The following is a 27,054-nucleotide window of genomic DNA, read 5'->3' on the forward strand; positions in this document are numbered from 1 at the left end:
GCTCTGTGTTTGGCTGTGACAATTAATTGTATATTTCATTTATATTAATATTTTATTGTATATTCATGGGTGTGGAGGGGAAGATGCTAAATTACGAAAATATTTTAACCATTAGCCATGGCGCTGGGACCCATACATGTCTCATATACACAGAGTGTATTTTGATCAAACCTGAGCACTCCAACCACTATGAATAGTTTTCTGGAAGCCACCATATAGTGATGGGATGGTGCTGCTTGACCTCTTCATCACTGCTTGCAGCTATATTGACAAACAGGTATATTTTAATATGTGATGTTTCTTCTAGTTCTTTTTTTACCAGGTATGTCAACAGGCTGTTGACCATAAAAAAAATAAAAAGTTGGCATTATAATAAAAAATAACTAGAAATTAGTTTTACGCGGTCCCTTTTATGCTGTTCACTCATATTCCACATTTCCCCTTAGGGACAAATGTATCAGGTTCTTGCGGGTTATGGCAGTACAGCTTATTCAAAGCTGCAGTCTTCAGATGATCGTAGTTCAATGCGATAAAAAAGATGTTTACAACATCTTCACACAGCAGATTGCCATTTGACCTGCTTTCATTGATGATGTCCTGGAGATGTTTTTGCAGGCCAGCCCTGTGAAAGCCATGATGACATTTCTTTGGCTATATGACCTTTGAAAGTCATTGCATTCATAAAAAGTGGATTAACAAAGATCAACAATTTACTTTCCTAGTAACAAGGTTTTCCACATTTTTTTATTGCACTGACACAATTCTATTTGCAGTAAATGAAACACCTACAAAGAGTGGCAGGTACAACATGGCAATGACACATACAAGACACATCTTCAGTGACTGATCAACATCAGACACACAATTACATCATTATCATGTATGCTACACCTGCAGACCCTTACTGTCGAGGCACATCATCTCGACCAAATTCTCAACCAAAATGATATTTTATGTTGATATGACCATATAACTTTGAAAGTCTAGCATCACACACCTCGCATTTCATATGTTGCATTGTTGCGACCAAATCTGCTTACGGTCACAGCACAGCGACTGCCAAGTGCCCAGAGAAGCTTTGTTTGTGTGCTGCGGTGCTCTTGTCATACTTGTGTTCACTGTCGATATGAAGTCCCAAGTTTCGGCAAATGTCTGGTAGCTGATTTACAAAAGCTCTGTACATACAGTGACCTTTGCAATGCATTCTTGGGTAACTTACTTGCTGGTAAACATTAATGGCGAATATCGCTCGAGGCCGAACATTAAAAATAAGCGATGGGGCTTCAAGCGTTAGTGTAATATTTGATATATGAAAAACTAACCCACCGATAAAAGAAAAAAACCTCTCATGTTCAATTGTCCTCTCATTTCTCGTCTTCACAGCTGGACACTGGCGAAAAAAGAAACCATATAGCTCAAAGGAGACGAAGGACAAACGTAAAAATATACACGTTTACTATATGTCCCTCTATTTTTTGCTACGCAGCCGTTTGGAGTGTCGCGGGCTGTCCACGCACTTGCGTTTGACGGAGTTGGCAGTTGTGCCCTCGTCCTCGGGGCCGTTGGACGCGCTGGTGGAGGTGGCCGCTGCCGTGCTGTCCATCAGTTCCCTGAGCTTGTGCTCCAGCTCGGCCAGTCGGGCGTTCTGCTCACCGATCACCTGTGACTGCTCCAGAAGTTTCTGCTCCTGATCCTGCAGCTGCTTCTGCTGCTCCAGCTGTTTGACGCGCACCTCCTGCATCTCCCGCCGCAGTGCCACCATAGACGCACCATTCACCTTCACCTGCTGCTGGACCTTGGTCATCTCGGAGCGCGACGGTGTGTTTTTGGCCAGCAGGGACATGGTGGTCAGAGAAGTAGAGGGACCGGCCACTGCGAGACACAGGGGTCAGATGGAGAGATGGGATTTGCTTAAAATAGGCACGAGTACCACTGAGATACTTTATCAAGAACAAAAATCTTCAATGTTTTACTTTACTTACAACAGCAAATAACCTTTCGGCTCAATGGACATTTATTAAGCCTCGGGAGTCACTTTGATTACTGTGACAGTCTAAAAGATGCAAATTCAATGCAAATAAATAAACTTCCAAATACTTCCATTCTATCTAGTAAGCGAAAATCATTATGATGCAAAACCGTAGGCGAGAAATACCCCGATGGTCTACAGTGTCTGTCAAGATTTGTGAACACTTCTCTATCCCATGATGCCACGTGAGGCGATTAACGGTTGAATTAAAAAATTTATTAAGTAAACATTGAGTAAAACTTTAAGCCGTGTGTCTGTTTTTCAAAGGCAAGTACAGATAAATGAATTTCTCGTGACTAAATTATGTTTTTACCAACGTCTATGTACAGATTGTTGTTAATACTAGGGATGTGATTTATTTTTAATGTGAGCCGGCAGCGAGTAGCGGCGGTCTTAGCCGTTGAGACATCGAAGACAGTTGAAATCAGGTCATGGTAATGAGCCATGACACGGTTCGGTGCCAACCAATCGAAATTTAGAAGTCCACCGCTTGAGAGGATTCCGGAGAACGCAGGCCAGTAAACTTTGATTCCAACCACATATGTCAGAGCTTCCACAAATCTTTCTACAGTGTTGTTAGCAGGGCGGCCAGAGCGATTGTTGACACTCGACGGCAGCAATATGAACGTAAAGTAAGGATGGCACAAGGTGGTCTAACAACTTTGAGTAGATGTAATACATTTTAAGACTTAGTTTATTAAATTAAATATTTAAAGTAGCTAAAACAGGCATATGTGTTCCACTTTCCTTGCGGACAATTTACAAATTTCTGCATTTGCTGACGAGCAAAAATCCTGATGGGATTGTTTTAGCAGCTCCAAGTGGAAGTGACGGGATGAGCATTTGTTTGCTTTGGCTGGTCTGTACCTGCCCTTAAAATATGTAGCCTAACCTCTAGTCTCTCATATCCCTAGTTAATACATCATAGGTCAAAGAGCATACAGGTTACATGAAGTAAAACAGTATGTCGTAAATGTATTCATACCAGGGTTGGGCAGTCCTGGGGCTGGTTGCACCAGCTGTGCATAAGTTACAACTTCGCCTAGTCTTGATTGAAATGGGCAATGAGTTACAATTTACATACCACTTAAATATTTTTGAGAAGCACTATTGAACTTCGTTGAAGCGCAATATTTCGTATAAACTAAAAATGTATGGAAGCCTCCTGTCAAGAGTAACTTTAGGAATAAAGTGGCAGAACTATAAAATAGTGAACTAACTGAATAAACTGTAGTTACACTTAAAATTCTTCAATACTCGTGAGCACGCTTTGCAGAACAGAGCAAGGCGAGCATTTGTGTTTATAAAGCATAAGCATCTAAATATTTTTTTTGAAAATGACGCTAGATTAGACCCTTATTCATCTCCTGTACCTTTTAAAGCCCTTTAAAACGGCACTGAAACTGTAATTTTGACCTTCAACCATTTGAAGTCCATTGAAGTCCACTATATGGAGAATCATCCTGGAATGTTTTCATCAAAAACCTTAATTTCTTTTGGACTAAAGACAAAAAAATGCATAAGCATGACAAAAGGATGAGTACATTATCATGAAAATGTATGATCTTGAAAGTGATCAATTCCTTTAAAAATAATTTGTACGATTGCTTTTGCTTGATTATTTATGTAATTTTGTATTGTTTTTTGTATAAATGTTATATTTCAAAAATGTAAAGGCTGCTATTGGACTGAAAGTAAACGTCAGGTGCGACTGCACATTACTTTACGAAGAGCTTACAAACTACTAGCTACCTTCTGCCTTTATACCAAATTGTGCGATTGAAAAATGTGCAGAGTTAGTTACAAACAAGCTAGTAGTCACTAATCCTCTAGTGGGGATGTTACATTCACATTTAAGAAAACTTACGAATGGCTGGTGCAACCCTTCCCAGGATGAGTATGAGTGGGTGTAGTATGATTCAGGGTTGGGAATTTCTGGACAGTCACTGTCCTGTAGGGTTTAGCTCCAGAACACCTGCCTCGAAGTTTTCTTGTCGTCCTGAAAGTCTAGATAACGTGCTTCAAATGTGCATAATTAGAGTTGAAGCTAAACTCACCAGGACAGTGGCCGTTTCTCAATATGCGTTCTTCAGCAGTCTTTTGGCTTCGTGTTCTCACTCTACGTCATCAATAACCGTCAAAGTCCATTCCAATACTTAAAGGCGGGATAACATGCTATGTCACGCATTCTGACTTCTTCAGTGTTGAACGTGCTGGCTTCTCACGCTAAACATGGTTAACTTGTTAAAAACGTGTTTGACGTATGACATTGTATTTCTGTGCTTGATACACTACCCCAGCACTCCAAATTGTTTCAGAAAGTTTTGTATAAGTCTGAATCCCTGTTTCGTAACAGGGATCCTATTCCTTTTATTAGGCAATTCTCCCGTTAAAAAGAACGACAAGGCGAAAGAAAGAGCCCGCCCACTCTACAGCTGACGAGCCAGACCCGCTTACCATCAGGATTGTCTGCACTGCATCAAGATAGTCTGCGCAGTGGGCCTGCAGCTCTTTACTGTTGCAATAGTGAAGTTAAGATGTGTGTTTGTTCACCGCATTTCAGTGATGGGTGTTATATAAACGGTGTTTATAACGCTGGATTTGGAAATAATTTGAAACTGAAAGATAGCGTGGTCCCAGTGCATAAAGACATCGGACATGAAGCGCATACGACAAGTCAAACTAAGTCATATGTTTGTTCTTTGTTGGCATTGGGAGTGTACGTACATAATATAAAATACACAAAGCAATTAATGCGATGATGTGTTGTGCTCGTACTGTAGTTCCGTCCCACTGCCCGCCTCCAGCAGCTCTTGTTTTTCCAGAAATAATCTTGCAGCTGTATTACGCTGTGTAATCTTACAGCGATCTATTATACATTTGCTCAAACTAAATACTGTTCAAAGCTACAACGTATGTAATACTTCTGTATAGGCATTCAAGATTAATATAAGATTGGCAGAAACTGAGTGCGTTACCCGATCTTCAAGAACAGCGAATGCATGGAAATACATGGATGTGTTCTCAATATCAAGGATGCATCGTACTTACTGAAAGTACTCAGTAAATCTGTCACAGTAAGGGATTTCGGACGCAGCTATAGTCTATCATCCTATTAAAAGTGGGTACTTTTATAAATGGAAGAGCGAGCAGTTTTACCAGGAGCAGATCCTATGAGACGTCCAGAGAGATCAGCTCCGGGAAGTCTCTTCTTCAGGATGGGGACAATCTTCTCATCGAAGTACTCCATGGCCATGGAAGAGATGTCTCGCAGTTCCTGAAGAACCTCATGAGCTCTCTGAGGAGCACGCGTAGAGTTCACGTAACGCAAAACCCGATAAATTTCATCTATCACCTACAGGTGCCACAAAACACAGAAGAAATGACAAGCTATGAAAAAAAATATTTTTTGGGCAAAAATGTAAAATCAAGGCGTCTTGGGCCACAGAAAATACCAGATAGTAAATAGGATTGTAAATATGATTGAACAAAATTCCAGATTTAAAAAAACAATATTACTTTACTCGGCAAGTATAATAATATTTGAATTCACTACAGTAACATTTGACTGCTTAACATGTACCCGGGTTAGGGTTGGGCGATGTCTACCAAATTGGCATTGGACGATGCCTATAGTGAAGACATTTGTCTTGGGATTGTGCTATCGGACAGGATTTACGGACGAGAATTGCGTCATGCAGGGGAATCACGATGTCGGCTCAACATCGTATTGGCTGCCAGCCCGAACCCAGGTGTTAAATCATTTCTTCTCACGCTCTGTGTGATATTTCTGATAGGAGTGAAGAGGTACCTTTCCAGGAATGAAGCAACACAAATTGGAATCCACATATTTCATGAAGGTCATGTTGAGCAATGACAGACGCGTTTCCACAGCAGCTAGAATATCGGCATGACGAGCCAATGAGTGATTCCTGCGCTCTGATTCCCTCCTAACACATACAATACCAGTCATGACATTACAAAACTGAGAAATCCAAAAATGAGGCAGACAGCACATCTAACAGCTAATATTATGATGTTTCCTGTGCATCTTAAGAAAATAAATCAGAGGTTCAAAGGTCATGCGTCACCTGGGCAGTTGGGCTTTCACTTGTCTCTGGCACAAGCTGTGATAGCGTTCCACTTTCAGAAAGCCTTGATTCAGCATGCGTTGACAGATCACATCCATGCGTTTACACACCTGCCATACATAATCAAAATGTATTAGTTTGAAGTGTTAAGAAATGTCTGTTTAAAACAGTATAGAGCACTCTGGAAACTCACAAATCATGATTCACTACAATACACAACACCAGAACCATGGTACTTTAAACAACATTTCCACAACAAAATAGTTTTAAATAATATGTTGATGCTCATAATGATCATATTCATGGAGAATGCAGTGGTCAATATGGCCGCTCTAGCGAAGAAAGCCCCACCTCCCATAAAAAGGTCAATCGCTAAAGACTTATCAATTCTCTGGGGCGGGGCTTTCGTGAGCCACTTGCTAGCCTGTGCCCATGCGCAGTAGCTGAAACAACCTTGGATTTTTAACCTCGGAAATATGCCATTTAATTGTGATGTTTGCCGGCCAAATAAATCTTATAATATCTGCCTCCCACCATTCAAGGAGATTGAACTGTGCATTTGCTATGACGTTAATAACCGCCCAGGGCTGCAGGTGTATTGTAACCTTAAGTTGATCTTAGAACCACTGTCATCAATGGAGAAACAATTAACATGGGCTTACGATGCTTTTGGGAAACGCAGCCCAGAGGAGTTTAAAACATGGCCGCCGAGTGTCAACAGACTGTAAACAGACTTTGGTTTAGATTTCTTATTCCTTTCTGTCTGTGTAAAACAGATGCAGAAATTGACTTTAGTCATGTGACTTGCGCAGATGAACGGTTTACCATACTGGTAATGTGAGACAACAGTTAATACGTTTGATTTCTGAAAAACTGTATCCTGTCCAAAAATGGTTTTTTCTTTCACAAATATAACATTATATCCACCTTCTAATGCATAAGCTGGGATCTTTGCAGACTTCAGATATTGCCATACAATACACAATGGTCCTCGTTTATCAATTTAACATAGAAATGTGTGAAGAAATCGTCTTACAACAGGGTTCACGAGTGATTCTAATCTCATCGTATGAATGATCGTACCTTGATAAACACGGCGTCTGAAATCGTAATTTACATACCACACCCCAATAAATTCAGGGTGTAGGCACCAGGCCCTAAGCAAACATCTCACAAAAAATCATGCGTCTGTTTTCATTAGAATGGATAGGCAAAGAAGCTTTCATCTTGCAAGTATGTAAACTTACCCAATGCTTAGAAATAAATTGATTAGGCCTGTTAGGTAGCCAAAACTGTCATTAAAGATTTGTACACCAAAGCACCCGTTTAACCTTGTAATTCCAAGCATTTAAATGATCATATAATTAGGCTAGAAAAGTAAATACTTATTAATGTAATGAAAATAAGAAAAACGCATTGTCATCTATTTTTAAATTGTCATACTAAACGATCGCAGTGTTGCCCATCAGTGCACTAGTGAGCACACAGCACATCTAGACATCACAGCCTCTGCTGCAGATCTGGACATGGCAGCAAACAGGCTTTTGCCACTCACTTATAACTGCTGGGCAGTATAACGGTTCATCCCGAATACCGGTGTGTATTTTTGTTATGATATGAATTTTAAATATACCGCGTGACCCCTCGTTCACATTACAAGCAACATGATCCCTTTCGTTCCTAAGGATAGCTGGCGACTTTCGGCGACACAAGCAGTCGCAACCGGATGGGCGTGTTTAGCGACGTGACAAAATTGAGAAATCTATAATGTTGAGAAATCAAATAATGAGCGACGTTCAGAAGCGACAGCCAATAGGAAGATGGTAGAGCTAACGTGATCAGTAGATGATGTCACTCAGGCAAAGACTTGTGGGAACACCCATTGGCGACTTGCAGTGACACAGCAGTGCAATTCCGTGAAAATGACATGAAGATAACATTTTTACCAACTGTTTTACTATGGTAACAGCACAGATATTAACATTTGGTGGTTCCAATACCCATGTGAGATCTCTCTTGAAATTGCAAAGCATTTGTTTTATTTTTAGTGCATGATTTTTCAGGCAAGTGCCCTTTTCAGGATTGTCACAGACATAACGCTGCATATTCTTTAAAAATGAACACATGAAAATAAAATAAAGTAACTATTTTATGTTCTATTAAGAGGCATCTCCATTATTTTGGTATTATTGCTTCAGGATTGTGCATTTTATTTCACAGAAATCACATCTATAATGTATGTTTATTTCCCTTTTTTAAAATAGAAGATTTGTTCAAAGACTGAAATTTTTTATGTTTAGACTCTATCGACAAGGGTTTAGTAAAATATAAACAGATGGTTAAATATATTCATAACAAATTCATTCTCTTGAGTATTTTTATGTCATCTCCATAATGCAAAATGTCACTTCCATAACGAATTGCCCAGCCGGTTATAATCTAAATATTATTTTGAATCTCAAAACAGCTACATTCACCGGGCATTACTGGCCACATATGTAGTATGCGGCATTACCGTGAATGTAGCTTTAAGGAATTGTTAACTTTCAACATACATTTTCATGATCATTTTCTCACCCCTGTTGTCATCCAAGATGTTTATATATTTTTTTCTTTAGTGGTAAAGAAATGAAGGTTTTTGATCAAAACATTCCAGGATTATTCTCCATATAGTGGACTTAAATGGACTCCAAAGGGTTGAAGGTCAAAATGACAGTTTCTGTGCCGCTTCAAAGGGGCTTTAAACGATCGGTCATTTTCTCCAAAAAAATAAAATGCTTATGCTTTATAAACACAAATGCTCGCATTGCTCTGTTCTGCACAGCGCTCTCACGACTTCACATTATACGTAACTACATGGAAAAGGTCAAGCTCGACGTAGGTGGAAGTACCGAGTCAGTGTTTACAAGTTGAACGTGCAAATACGAAGTAAAAAGGCGTTTACCAAAAAAAAGGGAGTTAAAAGGTAAAACAACGATCTCTGATCATTTGGCTAGAATCGCTGAAACTGTTATTTTGACCTTCAACCGTTTGGAGTCCATTGAAGTCCACTATATGGAGTATAATCCTGGCACCTCTGAAGATGGTGGTGCCGCCCCAGCATGCAACGCGCCGTGACATGGATTGACAAGCTCTATAATACTAGTGTGAAATATTTCTACAATATTCACTCACCATGACAGTTTAAAAAGGCATTTTAGGTCAATCAACTGCAGTATTTCCTCTCTCAATCAGCAGAAAATGTGCTTTTAAAATACCGCCATGTACCCGAAACCGATATAAACCTGGAAAATACCGTTACATTCATTTATGGTCATACCGATCTGCCGTTTTCATTTTACTACCGTTTCGCACGACGTGGAATATAAAGTGATCTCGCAGCTGTTTGTCTGCAGTCGTTGTTTTCTCACCGGTCTAAGCAGACTGATCTCGTCGTAAGACAGGAAGTTGAGAATAGTGTCGATGGCCACAATCGGGAGCGACAGCAGCGCATTGTTCTGATGCGGCTGATCCGGTGACGGTGACGGTAACCGCGGAGAAACTGAACCCGAGTCCAGCGATGCGACTCCTCCATCAGCGTTCACTACAACAGCCGCCATCTTCTCCTGCGCAACACGACCACAGGAAGTGACGACACAGCGCAAGACACGTGATACGGAAGTGACGAAAGCGGAGAGTTAGAGACCTGGTAGGGTGCTGCATTGTATTTGATACAACCCCTGCAGGCTTTTAAGGCCGTTTCTCAAAATGCGTACTTGTCTGTGTGTGAATTCGCCCCCTATCTCCTATACAGTGCAGTGCACTATATCGGGTGTCCGCCATTTTACAGTGTTCTCCGAATTCTGAGTAAACAACCCATTCCCTACATGTGTTCACTACGTTTTACCCACAATCCATTCCGATTTTGAGTGTACATCATATGTCCCATGATACAGCGCGAATCGACCGTCTTAACCAGCTGGCGGAGAGTGACGAATGTACGTGTGTTTGTTCTTGTTTAATAGCGTAATGGACTTAAGCTCAATGTGATTCGTAATGTATGTTCCTGAAAGTGCTGTAATGTTTTAGATCCTCATGTCCTTTGTGTAGTGTGGCGAGATGAAGTGTTCATTTCATTTGCTCACAAAACCACCTGGTGGCCAAAGAGTGTGAAACAAGCAGATACAGATGTTCCAGATGTGGTCTGTGATACACTGTATTTCGCGCCAGTTAAGGCTTAAGTTCCGGTGAATCAATTTCCACAAATCGACTATTTATATGACTATAACGCGTATTTTCTGGTGGTATATAATGACTGTATACACGGCTGTATCTTTCACTCAAACCCGGTGATGCAAAGCTGTATGCCTGCCTTCAAGTGGCTCATGAATAACTTCTTGACACTAAATGAAGCTAAAACTGAAGGGATTTAGTTTCTGTCATCATTTACTCACATTCGAGTTGTTCCAAATCTGTATAAATGTTTATAACCTAACAGGTTTTGCCCTCCATAGACTGCCATAGTAGGAAAATACACCGGTAGTTAATATTGCACCAGAACTGTTTGCATGTAAGCATAAATCACTGTGGTCAACTTCTATTGGTTTTAAAATGTGATATTTAAATATCAAGTGTTGTCTTGGTAATTGTTAAAGACACATCAACATTAAAGTGTGTATTTACATAGATATCCACTGTACTCGCTAACACGTGTGTTACTTTTCACCGCGCTAGACAACATCGTCAAATCGCAGTGGATTGTGGTTACTGGTCCAGACATTTTATTACATGGAGACTGCTGGACGGATTCTGTTAGCATAGCAGTCGAGCTAAATCCGTCCACGACACAGATGTCTGATGGGGAAGGTTATAGAGATATTTATGGTGCAAAATGCTTCTAATAAGAATTAAGGAAGCGGATGCTTCGCTCATTGGCTGTGATAGCGGAAGTGACGTAACCCTCAGCGAAACAGCTGAGCTGACGTTACGAGAGCAGGTAAGATAACATTTCATTTATTTTATCGGCAAAAACTAGTTTACTGAGACAGACCACAGCGAGATTTCATTGTTAATGTGCTTTAATAGATTCACGACTGAACGTGTTTTTCTTCTGTACGTCATTAAACGAGTCTGTTAGCTGCTGCTGTGTCGTTCGCGTATGACTAGCATGATGGATGTTTCTGTCATTCCTTTAGTAACATGAAAGCATTTTGAGGAGATCTCCTGCTCTGTACTGGTTCTGTTAACAGCGGACGGTCCATAAACCTGCCAAGCTGTTTACTTACTGCTAGGCAACACACAGAGAGAGAGAGAGAGAGAGAGAGAGAGAGAGAGAGAGAGACACAGAGAGAGAGAGAGAGAGAGAGAGAGAGAGAGAGAGAGACACAGAGAGAGAGACACAGAGAGAGAGAGACACAGAGAGAGAGAGAGAGAGAGAGAGACACAGAGAGAGAGACACAGAGAGAGAGAGACAGAGAGAGAGAGAGAGAGAGGGAGAGAGAGAGAGAGAGAGAGAGAGAGAGAGAGAGAGAGAGACACAGAGAGAGAGACACACACAGAGAGAGAGAGACACAGAGAGAGAGAGAGAGAGACACAGAGAGAGAGACACACAGAGAGAGACACACAGAGAGAGAGAGAGAGACACACAGAGAGAGAGACACACAGAGAGAGAGACACAGAGAGAGAGAGACAGAGAGAGAGAGAGAGAGAGAGAGAGAGAGAGAGACACAGAGAGAGAGAGAGAGAGACACACAGAGAGAGAGAGAGAGAGAGAGAGAGAGAGAGAGAGAGAGAGAGAGAGACACAGAGAGAGAGAGAGAGAGACACAGAGAGAGAGACACAGAGAGAGAGAGAGAGAGAGAGAGAGAGAGAGAGAGAGAGAGAGACACAGAGAGAGAGAGAGAGAGACACAGAGAGAGAGACACAGAGAGAGAGAGAGAGAGAGAGAGAGAGAGAGCTGCCTACCTAGACAAGACTTTCTAAAGTAAGGCAGCCTGCTTAGGGATGTGTAAGTAAACCCTGCCGTGTGTGTGTGTGTGTGTATGTTCAGGAATGGAGTTGGCACACAGTCTATTGCTGAATGAAGAAGCCCTGGCTCACATCACTGAAGCTAAGAGAGCCGTCTTCATATTCGAGTGGCTCAGGTTTCTGGACAAAGTTATTGTTGCAGCTAATAAGGTAAAACACCACACGTGACCATTCAAATGCTGCTGAATGTGTTCATGAGCTGCTTGTCATGTTTGCATGTTACTGTATGATGTGTAGTGCTGTGTCACTACAGAGTAATCATGAAGTTGATGATGATGATGACGATGATGGTGGTGATTTTTTTTCACTGAAATAGTACATTGGATTGTGAATTTGTGACTAAATAGTTTGTCCTTTTTGAGAAAAGATGCAACCGATCGAAATGGCCAGTTTTTCCCAGTAGCTCCTCACTGCAGAACACATCCACATTGGATCCAGTCTCCTCCCACTGCGTCTTATTTGATCGATTGGTGGATACATTTTACATTTAGTCACTTAGCAGATGCTTTTATCCAAAGTGACTTACGGAGAGCTCAGGGAGCAATAAGCGATATGTCATAAAAGAGCAATAATACAATAGGTGCTAATACAAAGATACTAGTTTCAACAAAAGCTTGTCCACTACCTGCTGAGAGAAGAGAGAGAGGGTCGGTGTACTTTTCTTTCTCATTTATCTGTCCAGTATTCACAGAAGAGATGAGTTTTAAGTCGTTTTTTGAAGGTTGTGAGAGATGTGGTTGACCGGACCGAGTTAAGAAGAAGAAGAAGAGTTGTGAAGGAGAATGAGCTGGAAAGGGATTTAATGCCCTTATGAGAAGACATTACGCCGCTGGTTTGCTGAACGCAGGGTTCTTGATGGGGTGTTTGGGGTTTGGGTTAACATATTAACTGATCATTACTTACAGGCGTACACTAAATTATCATTACATTGATAAGATCAAACGTTGGCGACCACGATTTGCAACTCTCCAAATTGCGGCCAAGAATATAAAATTCTGTGAAATGGATTTTTGGTCATTCCGCCCACCCCTGATGTTAACTTTTGACACGTTTGTGAATGTCCACCGGTTTGTTACTGCGGGGACATTTCCACACCTCTAAACATGATGTGGCACAAAACTAAATGGGATTGGTTGCTTTACCTGTCAGTCATGTGGCCAGCCTCTTGGGCGGGACCATATCAGAGCTGACTTTAATAATAGAGCTAGCGTAGAGACATTTCAGCTTTTTCATATGTCACCATGTCATGAACATTTACCTTCAGGTACTGGCAGATGAGGACACACAACAACAATAGTTTGACTTGATCTAATCAAATCAAAAGGCCTTTATTATTCATTTATTCATTGGGCAGATGCTTTTATCTAAAGCGCTTTACAAGTAGGAGAGAATAAAAACATTATTCATGATGTGTGTTCTCATATTGTGTTAAGGTTGATGTGAAGGAGAAACAGAAGAAGTTGGTGGAACAGCTGACGGGTTTGATCAGCAGCTCTCCTGGCCCTCCCACCAGAAAACTGCTGGCCAAGAACCTGGCTGTGCTCTACAGCATCGGAGACACCTTCACCGTCTTCCAGACGCTCGACAAGTGTAATGACATCATCAAGAATAAAGACGACACGCCAGCGTATCTACCCACCAAACTGTGAGTGCTTTCAGCCAGAGCAACAGAAGACACGCTGTACCTGTTAGGGATGCTCCGATCAGGGTGCAATGTGCCTTCATTATGGGGCTTAACATAACACTATGCATATAAAGGATACTTAATATAAGATAAAAAAAATCTAAATTAAGTGGAGCAGGCTCATGAAACTCAAAGCGCTTAATTAATGTAAGACTGAGGAGGAACAAATAAACTGAATGAATTCCTGAAAGAACATTCAAGGTTATTTTTCTCACCCCGTGGGCAATTATTCTGCTTGTTTAACTGTAAATTTACTTCATTCTTATATTATTTTTCATAAAACAAGACTTAATATCTTTGGTCACTTTTCTTGTTTATTAATTGTATATTGATTTAAGAAGTTTTAGATATTATTACTAAAAACAAGACAAAAGTGTAGTGTGAAAGCTTGCAGGACACCGGCACGAACCTGGGGACCCCTGCTCTACATCATCTCAGTTCAAGTTCATATTTATTTCCATGTAGATTTATATTTAAACTGAGTGATATGAAAAAGTTTGCACGGACAAACTTTTAAAACGGAACCAACTGAAGGAGTTCAGGAGAGTCATTTACCTGTTGATTACTTGAGACAACGCTGGATCATTTCAAATCAGTTCAAAGCAAGAACGAACAAATGCACTTGTTATGTTTTATTTGACGTTATATTCACATGTGTTGTGTAACAAATCATTGTAAGAACGTAATAACACAAGGCATTTCATTTAGCTCGAATGGGTAACCGTGTTAACAGTTAAATATGTACTTTTTGACAAACACAAATTCTGTTGGTTCAAATGAATCTCACTTCTCTGTAGACTCACTCTTTTAAAATAAGCGGAACCAAATCTGCGGTCATCAAGTAACTTTTCAGTATCAGTAATACATTTATTTTGGGGAAAATAATTGCTTTGCAGGCTGATTTAAGGTGAGCCCCTACATTGTTTTGTTTGCGCTCCTATACATTTCAGTCAGTGGCTACAGTGCTCCTGGGAAAAAGAGTTGATTATATCTGATAAGACACAACAGTGCTTCCTGGCATTTCCCTTTTTAAAACATGATTACGTGATTCAGGGAACATATGCCTACTACGATTGTCCTAACAGTTTTTTAATAAAATGAAATATGATATAAAACACAATCCTTTATTAAACGTTTAAGATGTTTGTTCTATATGAAATTTAATAGCAAATACTTAAGTCAAAAGTAGAAGGCTGTGCTCCAGTACAAAGTTAAATCAAAAATAATATGTTATGAAATTTAACTTTGTCCTCAGTCAAAACCGATTTGACAAGGTACAAATAACAGGATTACAGTGGCGAGAAGAAGTTTGTGAATCATTGTAATTTTCCTGCTTTTCTGCTTGAATTGGTCATGAAATATGATCTTCACCAAAGTCACAAATATCAACAAACACAATATTTCTATGCTGATAATACTCAAAACAGTCATGATCTTTCAAACCCATTAAACATAAGTGACGGTGGAAAAAGTGAGTGAACCAGCACTATAATCACTGGTTGAACCACATTTTGCAGCAATAACTTGAAGCAAGCGCTTCCTGTGGTCCTGTAATTTTGGACCATTCGTCTTTACAGAACTGCTTCAGCTCTTCCATATTCTAAGGACGTCTGGTGTGAATGACGCTCTTGAGGTTATTCCACATCATCTGTCTGTGCCACTTCAAAAGGTGGATTTTGTGTGTCTGAAACCATTCTGTTGTAGGTTTTGCCTCAATGTTCAGGGTCATTATCCTGCTGCATCACCCATCTTATTCTGAGCTTCAGCTTGCGGACAGCCACCTTGAGATTATCCTGTAGGATTTACTTATAAACTTGGGATCTCATTTTCTCCACCACAATGGGAAGTGGTCCAGGTCTGGAGGCAGCAAAGCAGCCCCACATCATGATGCTTTGGAGTCACCAGAAATGAGCTATTTATGAATTTATCAGCTAATGCCGCTTGTGAACACTGACACTGTCTGGGTGTTTATATAAGCCAATTTAGCTCTAATCCAAATCTTTATTCTCCTTTCATTGACTCCTGGTTTGCTAACACCTGACTCCAACTGACATTTAGTGACACCAGAGGCCTAGTGGTTCACTTATTTTTCCACCATCACTTTCTATGTTTAATGGGTTGCTACATAAAGACATGAAAGATAAAGATCAGATCATATTTCATTACCAATTCAAGCAGAAAATGACAATGGTTCACATACTTTTTCTGTATATGACCAAATCTGACCGTTGACATCCACCCGAAATGAGTCTCATCTCATTGTTAACTGCTACAGACATCAGAGCAAGCGGTGAGTTTTAAAAGGACTCGCCAAGATGAGGCTGCGTTCAGCAGGATACATGAGCGCAGAGAAATCGGTGGTTGCCTGGAGCTCACATCTCTGAAAACATCCAAGCTAATTTTTTAAATAGACAACTTCTTTATTAACCGACCACAGATTTTAACTTTAAACACATTCATTTTCGCCCAAATAATTCTTAAAAAATACATTTAGTAACAACATTTCCTGCTCTATCTTCCTTACTGCGCAATGGCGCCTTGAAAACTGCAGACTCCAGAGGAAGCTCCGCCTACTGACGTAGGAGGTTCCCTAGTTCAAGACCAGCAAGGTTTCTGGGCTGGTTCGGAACCAGAATCTTAGCACTGGCTCAGGATATTATTGAGTGGAAAAGCTCAGCCCGGTTCCCGCACCACCCTCAGTGGAAAAGTGTTATCTGCCAGCCAATCGTAAGTTGTGAACATCAAATTGTACAACGGCATAACGTACAGAGTTAAGTTTGTGTTAAGGCAGAAGATAGCTAGTAGTTAGTAAGCTCCCTGTACAGTAATGCGCAGTCGCATTATATAACATTTACCATCAACAGTCCAATAACAACCTTTACATTTGTGAGTAAATGTTCTGTTGAAATGTTGTGAATTTCAAAACGTTATTTATTTAAATTTATCATTAAATATTTCAAATTAAACAAGATTAATAAACAAATGCTGATTAAAAACAAACCAACATAATAAAAGCATAATAAATGATTCATTTCATTCAAGAAATTTCATTTGACTGGCAACCGCCAATGAAAAAAAAAGTTGATTTCTTTTGACGTGCACAACACAGGCAGTTATACTCAAACACATGGAAGGTCACGGTCATGTTAGAAACACTAATAAACTAAGGTCATCACATAATATTGTCTGTTTTAAAAGGTGTGTGACCGTAAATGTCAGCCTTATCATATATGTTTAATCTTAATCACTTTTTAATGTCCCCCTTAGAGGCAATTTGTTCTGCCGCATGGACTCAACACATACCATATACAAGGACAAATACACAAAAACTTCACAAAGAATAAATATAATAAAAACATATATATATATATATATATATAAAACTACCTTTTTCTATTTGCTGTGATCAAGCTTATGGCACAAGGTACAATAGAGAATTTGAATCCGTTGGTCTTGGCTCTATGAACACTAAATATATAATGTTTTATAATGATATAATGTTATAACACTTTCTTAAGTCCCTGCCTGTTTCACAATTCAGACAGCCCCGTCCTTTTCACACCCACTACTTTACTACAGTTTAACCAGTGCGTTCTTTAGCTTGAATTAGTGAAAAAGTTCAAATCTATTCAATATGTGCTTTATATAAAACAGTCATCAATGTCCTGTCGATATTAAACTTGGCCCGCTTCCGTAGACAATAAAGCGTCTCTTGGCCTATTTTACACAGTTTATCAGTATTCTCTGCCCAAATTAATTTGTTGTATATTATTGTGCGGAGGTATTTATAACTATCAACAAACTCAATTTAATGATTGTCTATAACTGTAACCGTGCGAGACACTGCAGTCTGATTATGACGAAAATCGATACACATGTCTTTAGTTTTCTCAGCATTCAAAAGTAGTCCAGCATCCTGGCACCATCCTGCAAAATAATCAATAATAGGCCCGTGATCCCCTTCCTCTCCGACTAACAAACTAACCATCACTTCCAAGGTTTCGGTACATACGGAAGTACCAAAGACCAATTAAAGATGTAAGTGAAAACTGGACCCAGTTGATCTCTGTTTTAACACGATAACGCTGATTCCATCAGGGCCTGTACTTCACTTTAGTTCTCAGTGTGTTACCCAGGCAGCGCATCACATGTTTGTGTTCATATAAAAAAAATGTACGTTGGTGGAAAATGAAACCATTACGTGGCATGGATCGGCATGGAGTGGAACGATTAAGCAACGAGAACGATTCTTCACGATGGTGGAAAAAAGCGTTCAAAGTTACGTCTCAAGAACATTGTTTGGTTTGATGCTGGAACGAATATATGTTCCAGTCCAGATACATCCTCAGAACATAACCAACAGATTAATAACATAACCTCCTGACTGACTGAATTTTGTGAGAATGGTGAAATGTGACAGAGGCAACCACCTCCAAATTCTCAATATAGGAAAAACCCAGATTTCAAATGTAGAGCAACTCTTTTGGTACAACAACATGAATGTATGAAGAAGATAAGCACATTTCATGTTGTCCCTAAACATTGCTAGTATTAATAGATGCCAAGCGGCGCTGATAATGAAAGTGTGTGATTTGTGTTTTTGTGACCTCAGTGCTGCAGTGGCCTGTGTCGGGGCGTTCTACGAGCGAATGGGCCGAATGTTGGGCAGCTCTTTTCCTGAAACCATCAATAACCTCCTCAAGGCTCTGAAGAACTCAGAGGTGCACACATCATTTGATCATCCCATTCTTTCTGTATCCAAAAGCTTACAGGCAGTATTCATCCTCTCTGTAGTGTAACTGTATGTTAATATGCCAGAGGAGAATGGGCCCTCCCAGTTGAGTCTGGTTTCTTCCAAGGTTTTTTTTCCACATAGTGTAGCTTTCTTGCCACTTTGGCCTGTGGCTTTCTTGCTGGTAAATTATTGGGGTGTTTTATACTTGATGAACATCTTACATTTAACTTCACCTTAATAGACATATACATTGTATTTGCATGTTATGTTGTTATTTTCCAGATTTACTGTAATTTAAAGTTTCCTGTACTGATGTTTACTAGTTTCCCCTAGAATGACAGTTTTGCTGTCATAATTTGTGTACATGTCTTCCTGTCTTCTGGCGAACACATTTAGAGTAATATCACCGACGTCCAGGCTGTTCCTGGCTTTGTCCACACAGCTCCAGGGTTAAATGTCAACGGGTAAAAAATGTCTTAGGTGTGAACTGATACATTTCTGACCCCAAGTAAGTCATATTTTTAGCTTGTTTGGGTGTAAACAAGACTATCACTGTTCTCACTCACAAATCTCTTCTTTTGAATGCAACGAGATTGTGTTGAGAACAATGTTGCTAATCTCAAGGTTTTCTTCTTTGATTGTCGCATGTCTTGTAACCACTAAAACCAATCAGATTCAAAAGATGAGATTCGTTGAGCATGCGTGGGGCAACTTTGAGTGAGGAGAGTGATAATCTTGTTTACTTTAGATCCAAACGTGACTAAATTAGCTCAGAATATGAGTCGTTTTTACTGTATCGGTTTGTGTCATGAGACCTGGATATGTAACCCTGGAGTCAAATGTATTGCTTTTATGATGAATATATGCTCCCATTGTGATTCGTTAAAAGAAAGCTTAGGGGAGAGTAAAGTAAAGGCCAATTGTATGTTTTGGGTGAACATTTTCTTTAAGGATGATCTGATATCGTGTCAATACAATAGGCTGCATACTGTAATACTACTTGTAAACAGCTTTTGGTTTCAGTATTTCGCTTTATACTAAAAATGGTAATTGATGAAATTGAAACCCGTGTGTGTGTGCTTTAATACAGTCTCAGGGTCGAGGTGAGATCCTGCTCAGCTTGCAGAAGGTTCTTCACGGTCTGGGTGGGGCGGCCTCCTCCTGTCACAGAGATATTTACAAGAACACTCGATCCCTGTTGACTGACAGATCCATGGCCGTCCGCTGCGCTGTTGCAAAGGTGAGCTTCACGTGTGGCAGCAGCATTACATTCAGTTTCTCACAGTTGAAGTTGCTTGAGATGTTCTCAGGCATGATAAACATCACTTACACACTCTCCATTGGTTTATTACTCTACTCAGAAATGCTTCATTACACCTGAGTAGATATTCAAGTAGAGTTTTATAGCTGAATGTGTCATTTACGTTCATGTGATCATAAACACTTAAAACCTTTTTAATATGAAATGTTTTAAAAGAGGTATTTAAAGGATTCGAGATGAAATTCGAAATGAAAGTGTCTGAAGTATTTAGTTTGAAATCAACTGTTATATTTTTGAGGGGTCCTTGGAAAACTCTCACCTTTAAGATGAGAGCATCTCTTACACTTTTTAAAGGCTCTCTTGCACTGCAATTAAGCACCTTTTGGATGTGGTGGAACGGGAGATTGTCATCAATGAAGTTACTAGCTGTCATTATGGACCAAGAGGATCTCAGAGGAATGTTTCTAAAACTTGTTCAGTCTATGCCATGACAAATTAAGGCAGTTCTGAAGGCAACCCTGAACTAGCTAATACCTAATAAAGAGGTTGGTGAGTGTATAATGGTGTGATGGTCATTGATCTTTGTCTTTAACAGTGTTTATTAGAGCTTCAGAACGAGGCGGTGTTCATCTGGACCAGCGAGCTGGAGAATGTGGCCACGCTGTGTTTTAAAGCTCTTGAAGGCTCTACGTATGGTGTACGTGTTGCTGTCTCCACACTGCTGGGAACGGCCATGGCCACAGCGCTGATGCCCAAACAGGCCACAGGTGACGTTCACAAGCTCTCACAGTTTTAAGAGTAGCGTTGAACGCTCTCTTCTTTCTTCATGTCTCTTATATCATAGATATGTTTTGAATAGAATGCTATCATACTTTTCCGTTGTTGTACAATTAGCATGTTACAACCAGAAAGTGTTTTTTTGTCATCCACACACAACTTGTAGATCTGAAGTGATATCTGAGGGTCTCTGTTGCGCTTTGTTTAGTAATGCGTCAGAATGTGAAGCGAGCGACTCTGGAGGAGGTTCTGGAGCTGATGGCCACAGGTTTCCTCCGTGGTGGATCTGGCTTTCTGAAGAGCGGAGGAGAGATGCTGAAGGGAGCGTCCGTCAGTCGGGAGGTGCGGGTTGGTGTCACGCAGGTAAGACTGCAAACACACTAAAGCATCTCTTACACATCAACATGAAAGTCAAATGATTTAGGAAGAAGGATTTGGTCTAGAAGTCGCAATCGTCTGTGAGTGTATTATACTTGTATATATGATCTTATAAGTGCTTCATTAGGTGTCAATTGTTAATGTTAGCAAAATAAGTTGATGTTTTTAGCTTTTTTTATTATTCTTTAAAGAATATGAATTGGAAAGATCTATCAGTTTTTAACACATTTATCTTTTCACACAGGCATACGTTGTGTTCGTTACCACACTGGGAGGTCAGTGGTTGGAACGTAACTTTGCTGCATTTTTATCTCATTTACTGGAGCTGGTGGCTCACCCGCGGGCCACACAGACACACGTCGAGGCCGTGTATTCACGCCGCTGCGTCTCCTTCGCCTTGCGTGCGACTCTGGGCGGTCTTCTGGGTGAGAAGGCTCAAATCGCGGCTGCCAAGGAAATCTGTATGGCCATCAGCAAACAGATGAAAACCGTGGGTAAGATGAAAATCAGTCTCACCATCCGTTCTGACAGGAGTGGGTTCATTTCACACATATCATCAGGCTATGGACACCCAGTATGCAGTGGCCCACTCCTGATTAACTAAAAATCACTTTATTAGCTCTGACGTATGCTGCAGATACCTGGGCATGTGGGACAGTGAAGACTTTCTCTTTCACAGAGGCTGTAGTGAATGACCCCAGTAGTGAGAACCGGACCGGAGCTGCAGACGTGTCAGCTAGTCAGCATGTGATGGTGTGCGCTCTTAAAGAACTGGGCAGTCTAGTGCAGAGTCTGAGCGCTACTGCGTCCCCTCTCATCCAGGAACCATCTGTCGGTATGATGCCTGAACATGGCACGGCATATCGTGATTATAGGCATACAACATGCAAAACCACACTAAAAAGAAAAAACAAATAGCAACAGCTGGATTGTCGGTTCATGTCTCACACAGGTTTTTTGGAGACTGTAACGTCAGTGCTGTTGCACCCGAGCATGGCGGCTCGTCTGGCAGCGGCCTGGTGCCTGCGCTGTGTTGCCGTGGCCGTGCCGCACCAGCTGACGCCTCTGCTGGAGCGCTGTGCTGAATGCATCAATAACCTGAAGAACTCACCAGAGGCCGTCAGCGGCTACAGCTTTGCCATGGCTGCTCTTCTGGGTGGAGTCTATCAGTGTCCACTGGGCATCCCACACTCCAAGGGCAAGGTCTGTTTGACAGGTTACAGATCAGTGATACCTTCACATTGCGTCACTGGGTTTACTCCAGAGATTGTTTTATATACAGTGAGGAAAATTATTATTTGATCCCCTGCTGATTTTGTAAGTTTGCCTGCTTACAAAGAATGGGTCAAACATATGTTTATTTGAACTGATAGAGACGGAATATTAGTATTTTCTTTTATAAAGGTTATAAATTGATTTGCATTTCAGTCAGTGAAATAGGTATTTGGTCCCCTAGCTAGATACCGAACATAACTTTGTACTTACTGGAGAAACCCTTGTGGGCAAGCACAGAGGTTTTTGATAGTTGGTCACCAGGTTTACACTTGAGTCTACTCCTCTGTGAGTCATTAAGGTTTCTTGGCTGTCGCTCAGTAGTTTGGAGTTTTAGCCTCCTTCACAGATGTTCTATAGGACGAGGGTCTAGAGACTGGCTCGGACATTTAATGTGCTTCTTCTTAAGCCACTCGTTGGTTGTCTTGGCAATATGTTTTGGGTCTTTGTCATGTTAAAGGTACATCCAAGATACATCTTCAGTGATCTAGTTAAGGGGAGGAGGTTCTCGCCCAGTATGTTACGGTAAGCACTTTGAATTACCATTGTCTACGAACTGTGCTATATAAATAAACTTGCCTTGCCTTGCCTACATGGGCCCGTCCCACAGCCCCTCAATGCGGTGAAGTCATCCTGTACCCTAGCAGAGAAAAGCCCTGAAGCATAATGTTTCCAGCGTAATGTTTGGGGTCATAGTCACTATTTCTCTCCCTCCAAAAACAGGAGTACATTTTGGTCTCGCAGCACTTTTTCCAAAGCCTTTTCGTAATTTGATGTTCATTGTCAAACTTCAGACGAGCCAGGCGACCCTTCTTGAGCAGGAGGACCTTGCGGGTGCTTCAGGATTTCAATAAATTGTGGCATAGTGTGTTACCAATGGTTTGCTTGTTAACTGTTGTCCCAACGGTCTTGAACTCATTACCAAGGTTCTTCCGTGTAGTTCTGGGCTGAGCTTTAACCTTTCTCATGATCATCTTTACCCCATTGGGGAAATCTTGCAGGGAGTTCCAGACCAAAGACAATAGATAGTTATTTTGTATTTCTTCTATTTCCAAATAATAATAATAAATAATGGCACCAACAGTTGTCTCCTTCTCACCAAGCATCTGTCTGTAGCCCATTAAGGGTTTGTGTGGGTCTACAGTCTTGTCCCTGACATCCTATGAAACCTATTTGGTCTTGACCGTGATGTTGGAGAGGTTGAAATGGAAGATACAGATTCTGTTGGCAGGCATCTTTTATATACATAACAAGCTGATTTAGGAGTACTTTCTTAAAGTGACAGGACTAATCTGTGGTCCATATAGGCACGTAAACAATCTGTGGAGCAAGAATTCTTGCTGGTTGGTAGGGGATCAAATACTTATTTCACTGACTGAAATGTAAATCAATTTATAACCTTTTTTTAAATCAGTTAAAATAAACCTACCATTAAGAGAAGATAAGATAAGGCCTTTCGTTTCTTAGTAAGCAGGCAAACTTACAAAATCAGCAGGGGATCAAATAAATATTTTCACTGTATGAAAGAGGCTGATATCTAGGAAATTGGCTTTTCCCAATGTGTTTTTACTGCAGAAATGTGAGAGTAATGTGTAGAGTGATTTCTTTCAGATGGTGGTGGGTATAGCTGAAGATCTCCTGCGTTCTGCATCTCAGAACAGCCGTCTGTCTCTGCAGAGGACTCAAGCAGGCTGGCTGCTCCTAGGTGCTCTCATGACTCTAGGTGAGTCCAGAAAACAAGGAAAACCAAAGAAAGCTGTTTTCACATGTTCTGCCCTGATTTGTTGGGGAAATCTGCAGATCTGAACAGAATGAACTTCAAGAGAATTGTGCTCACCCTCAGGTCATCCGAGACTTTGTTCAACGGTAAAGAAGATTATAAATCTGAAAACGTGGTCCTCTGTGATTCATAAGACACGCTAAAAAACACACGAAACAAAAATATGTGTGGCCATAAACAACAACAAGGGAGTCTTCTAATCACTCCAGCAGAGAACTTGCACACAGGTTTAAACATTGACTGTGCTTATCCTACATGACACAAAACATTACATTATCAAATATGTTAAGTTCATGGTTTCCTTTTTATCCAAAGCCACGTACAAATAAGATAAATTGTCTAAAGGCTAAGCAATAAGTGCCATGTTTTCAGGTTGGATTAAAGCTGTAACAAGAGAAAGAACAACCACATACTGTAAAAGATAAAGACATAGAAGAGGTCTTATTTAAAGTCACCTTGAAATCAAACAGGAAAATTCTGAGTGTTTTACAGAGTGTTGCAGTGATTATTATAAATCATTTATCTGTGCACACCACAATTTGTTCCAAATAAATTTGCAATTGTAATCTTTAATCAAAAACATTAAGCTCAACTGCCCCTCTTAACAACAAAGAAAGGGAGGATTATACTCACGGTCCAATGGCCAGGCATTTTTAGTCCTCCCCTGCTGGCCCAACTTACAACAAACCAATCAAAAAGGGAAGGGCAAAATAATGCCCCGCTTCTTTTAAATTTCAAAAGCCGTTTCACTCGGAATTACTCAGAGTCTGTTTCATGGTGACTTTAAATGAATATGCTTTTGAAGCTCAGGGTCTCATGCAACTAATAAACCCTCATTACATTCTCATCAGGACCCTCTCTAGTGCGATACCACCTGCCCAAGATGTTGCTGCTGTGGCGTAACGTGTTTCCTCGCTCGCAGAAAGAGCTGGAGGCAGAGAAAGCACGAGGAGACTCCTTTAGCTGGCAGGTGATGCTGGAGGGACGTGCCGGCGCTCTGTGTGGTAAACACCTCAGATGATTTCTCTACGACTTTTCTTAAGCTTCTTTTTAAACGTGCTTGTGAGTAAACGTGATGCTGTGTTTTTTTACAGCCATGCGCAGCTTTGTGGCTCATTGTCCAGAGCTTTTGACTGAGGATGTGATCCGTAGGCTGATGACACCCGTCGAGTGCGCCATGACCATGATGTCTCAGTGAGTTTCACGTCTTTCACACGTTTGTGTTCTCTAGTGTGTGTCTGCGATGCAATGGCCCTTTCACACAAACATCAGCAGGGTTGGGAGTTGTTGAAGTGTTTCTGTTGTTTGTTAGTGTTCCTGCAGTGATAAAGGTTCACGGTGCTCATCTGAAGGCTAGTGCTGCTATGGTCCGACTGCGACTCTATGACATACTAGCTCTACTGCCGCCCAAAACATATGAAGGTAAGTCAATTTAGACTAGGGTGACCAAATGTGCCACTTCCTGGGGACACCTCCGGCAATGATTTGTCTGCGTCATCTCGCGTTTTTGGGGAAGCAGGAATTCAAAATATGTGTTTGGCGCATCATGTGATCCTATGTGCATCGCACACCATGTCAAAATACGTGCCTGCTACAGATGCGTGGAAGGGGTTAATGATAAAAGAGACACTTGCAACACTTAACTCTTATTCCATGTGAGACTAAGCGAGTGTCTTGTGAATGTGAGCATCTCTTTTATCATAACCCCTTCAGCGCGTCTGCAGCAGGCATGTATTTTGACATAACACTGCACACACATGACATGACATGCCAAACTCCCACGAAAATGCGACAGAGCCACACATACCTTGAAGTTTCTTGAAGATCTAGATTAGCTGAATCAGGTGTGTTTAGTTAGGGTTGGAGCAAAACTGTGCAGGATTTGACACCAGTGGTTTACACCCACTGTACATTACCGAAAGACTAAACAAAAGCTAATGATGGTTTGATGATGATTGACAGGCAGTTTCAACGCTTTGCTGAGGGAGTTGGTGGCAGAGTTCACGCTGACAGACAACTCGGCCAACACCACAACCTCTCTTCTGCGCTCGCTCTGTCATTATGACGACAGTGTATTGATGGGCTCGTGGCTCCAGGAAACAGATCACAAGTCCATTGAAGATCAGGTAATAGTGCTGATCGCCGTTTTAAGCCAGCAATTGATTGTTGGCTTCCATTTTAAATGATCCGTTTGTCTCGATCAGCTGCAGCCCAACAGCGCTTCGGGCAGTGGAGCTCTGGAACACGACCCGTCCTCCATTTACCTGCGGGTACCTGTAGGCGAAGCCGTGCCCGGACCGCTGCCGCTGGGAGTATCTGTCATCGATGCATCCGTCGCTCTTTTTGGAGTGGTCTTTCCACACGTCTCGTTTAAACACAGGTCAGTGAGCAGAGATTATGTTCATTTTGTCCTACTTTCAGAAGTAAAAAAAACTAATAGTTGAGAAAACTTGATGCAAGAGGATTTTTGAGTTTACTCAACGATTGTTTTAACATTTCATTCAAAAAATGAACAAGATACATGACAAGACTCAAACACTTGATATTTACCCCTTGGTAAATATGAGCTAAGATTTAATTTCTCCTTTTGATATTTTATTAAAAAAAATGTACTAAAATCAAATGCTTCATTAAAATAAAACAATTGAAAGTGGGCGAAAGTCCAGTCCCCACAGGATTTTGCTGAAATATCTAATGATATCTGCTGCCAAAAAGGCTTAAATGCCTAACCTGTGAAAACATTATTTATGCAGCAGTTTCATACTGAAGGTCTGGAAACCTTGGCCGCTTTAAGTTTAAGCCCCGCCAAAGAGGCCATTTTGACTGACAGGTCAAGAAACAAATCACGTTTAATTTCTTGCCACTTGCCCGCTTCACGTTTTTGGTTGTGGAAATGTCTCTGCAAAGTTTATGAGTTTATGCCATGAAACACGCATACTTTTTTTAGAAATCAGCGTTTAGTTGATTGTGATGAATGTTCATTGACACTGAAATATACATGTCGGCTTTCTTCATAGATTAGATGGCTTTATGTTGTTTCC

The 27,054-nt window shown here is 40.8% G+C and overlaps 2 protein-coding genes across 2 annotated transcripts in view; one reads left to right on the plus strand and one right to left on the minus strand.

Moving 5' to 3' along the window:
• Positions 1 to 515: 515 nt before the first annotated feature.
• On the minus strand, positions 516 to 9,961 carry fbxo28 (F-box protein 28). The gene is made up of 5 exons (XM_079472897.1): positions 9,531 to 9,961; positions 6,121 to 6,230; positions 5,841 to 5,979; positions 5,189 to 5,384; positions 516 to 1,872 (listed from the first exon to the last, which is right to left on the minus strand). The coding sequence occupies exons 1-5, from the start codon at positions 9,717 to 9,719 to the stop codon at positions 1,469 to 1,471; spliced, it is 1,038 nt and encodes a 345-aa protein (XP_079329023.1). The 5' UTR covers positions 9,720 to 9,961; the 3' UTR covers positions 516 to 1,468.
• A 998-nt stretch (positions 9,962 to 10,959) lies between these two features.
• The window catches only part of heatr5b (HEAT repeat containing 5B), a 45,203-nt gene continuing 29,108 nt past the window's right edge, over positions 10,960 to 27,054 (plus strand). The window contains exons 1-16 of the mRNA XM_079472698.1: positions 10,960 to 11,095; positions 12,149 to 12,276; positions 13,560 to 13,771; positions 18,423 to 18,531; positions 19,636 to 19,785; positions 20,402 to 20,573; positions 20,792 to 20,946; positions 21,206 to 21,455; positions 21,641 to 21,796; positions 21,914 to 22,164; positions 23,845 to 23,956; positions 24,865 to 25,017; positions 25,108 to 25,207; positions 25,326 to 25,435; positions 25,976 to 26,139; positions 26,218 to 26,393. Of these exons, the coding sequence (XP_079328824.1) occupies positions 12,151 to 12,276; positions 13,560 to 13,771; positions 18,423 to 18,531; positions 19,636 to 19,785; positions 20,402 to 20,573; positions 20,792 to 20,946; positions 21,206 to 21,455; positions 21,641 to 21,796; positions 21,914 to 22,164; positions 23,845 to 23,956; positions 24,865 to 25,017; positions 25,108 to 25,207; positions 25,326 to 25,435; positions 25,976 to 26,139; positions 26,218 to 26,393 (2,396 nt within the window). The 5' untranslated portion in view covers positions 10,960 to 11,095; positions 12,149 to 12,150. The remainder of the gene's footprint in view (positions 11,096 to 12,148; positions 12,277 to 13,559; positions 13,772 to 18,422; positions 18,532 to 19,635; positions 19,786 to 20,401; positions 20,574 to 20,791; positions 20,947 to 21,205; positions 21,456 to 21,640; positions 21,797 to 21,913; positions 22,165 to 23,844; positions 23,957 to 24,864; positions 25,018 to 25,107; positions 25,208 to 25,325; positions 25,436 to 25,975; positions 26,140 to 26,217; positions 26,394 to 27,054) is intronic.

This window comes from Barbatula barbatula (genome assembly GCF_947034865.1).
Source record: "Barbatula barbatula genome assembly, chromosome: 14".
NCBI classification, from domain to species: domain Eukaryota; kingdom Metazoa; phylum Chordata; class Actinopteri; order Cypriniformes; family Nemacheilidae; genus Barbatula; species Barbatula barbatula.

Excerpts from the sequence above, each read along its gene's own strand:
- fbxo28 (XM_079472897.1), bottom strand. The coding sequence starts at position 9,719 with ATGGCGGCTGTTGTAGTGAACGCTGATGGAGGAGTCGCATCGCTGGAC. Across the intron at positions 6,231-9,530 it reads AGATCAGTCTGCTTAGACCG|GTGTGTAAACGCATGGATGT; the intron begins GTGAGAAAACAA and ends TATGTATGGCAG. Across the intron at positions 5,980-6,120 it reads GTGAAAGCCCAACTGCCCAG|GAGGGAATCAGAGCGCAGGA; the intron begins GTGACGCATGAC and ends TGTATGTGTTAG.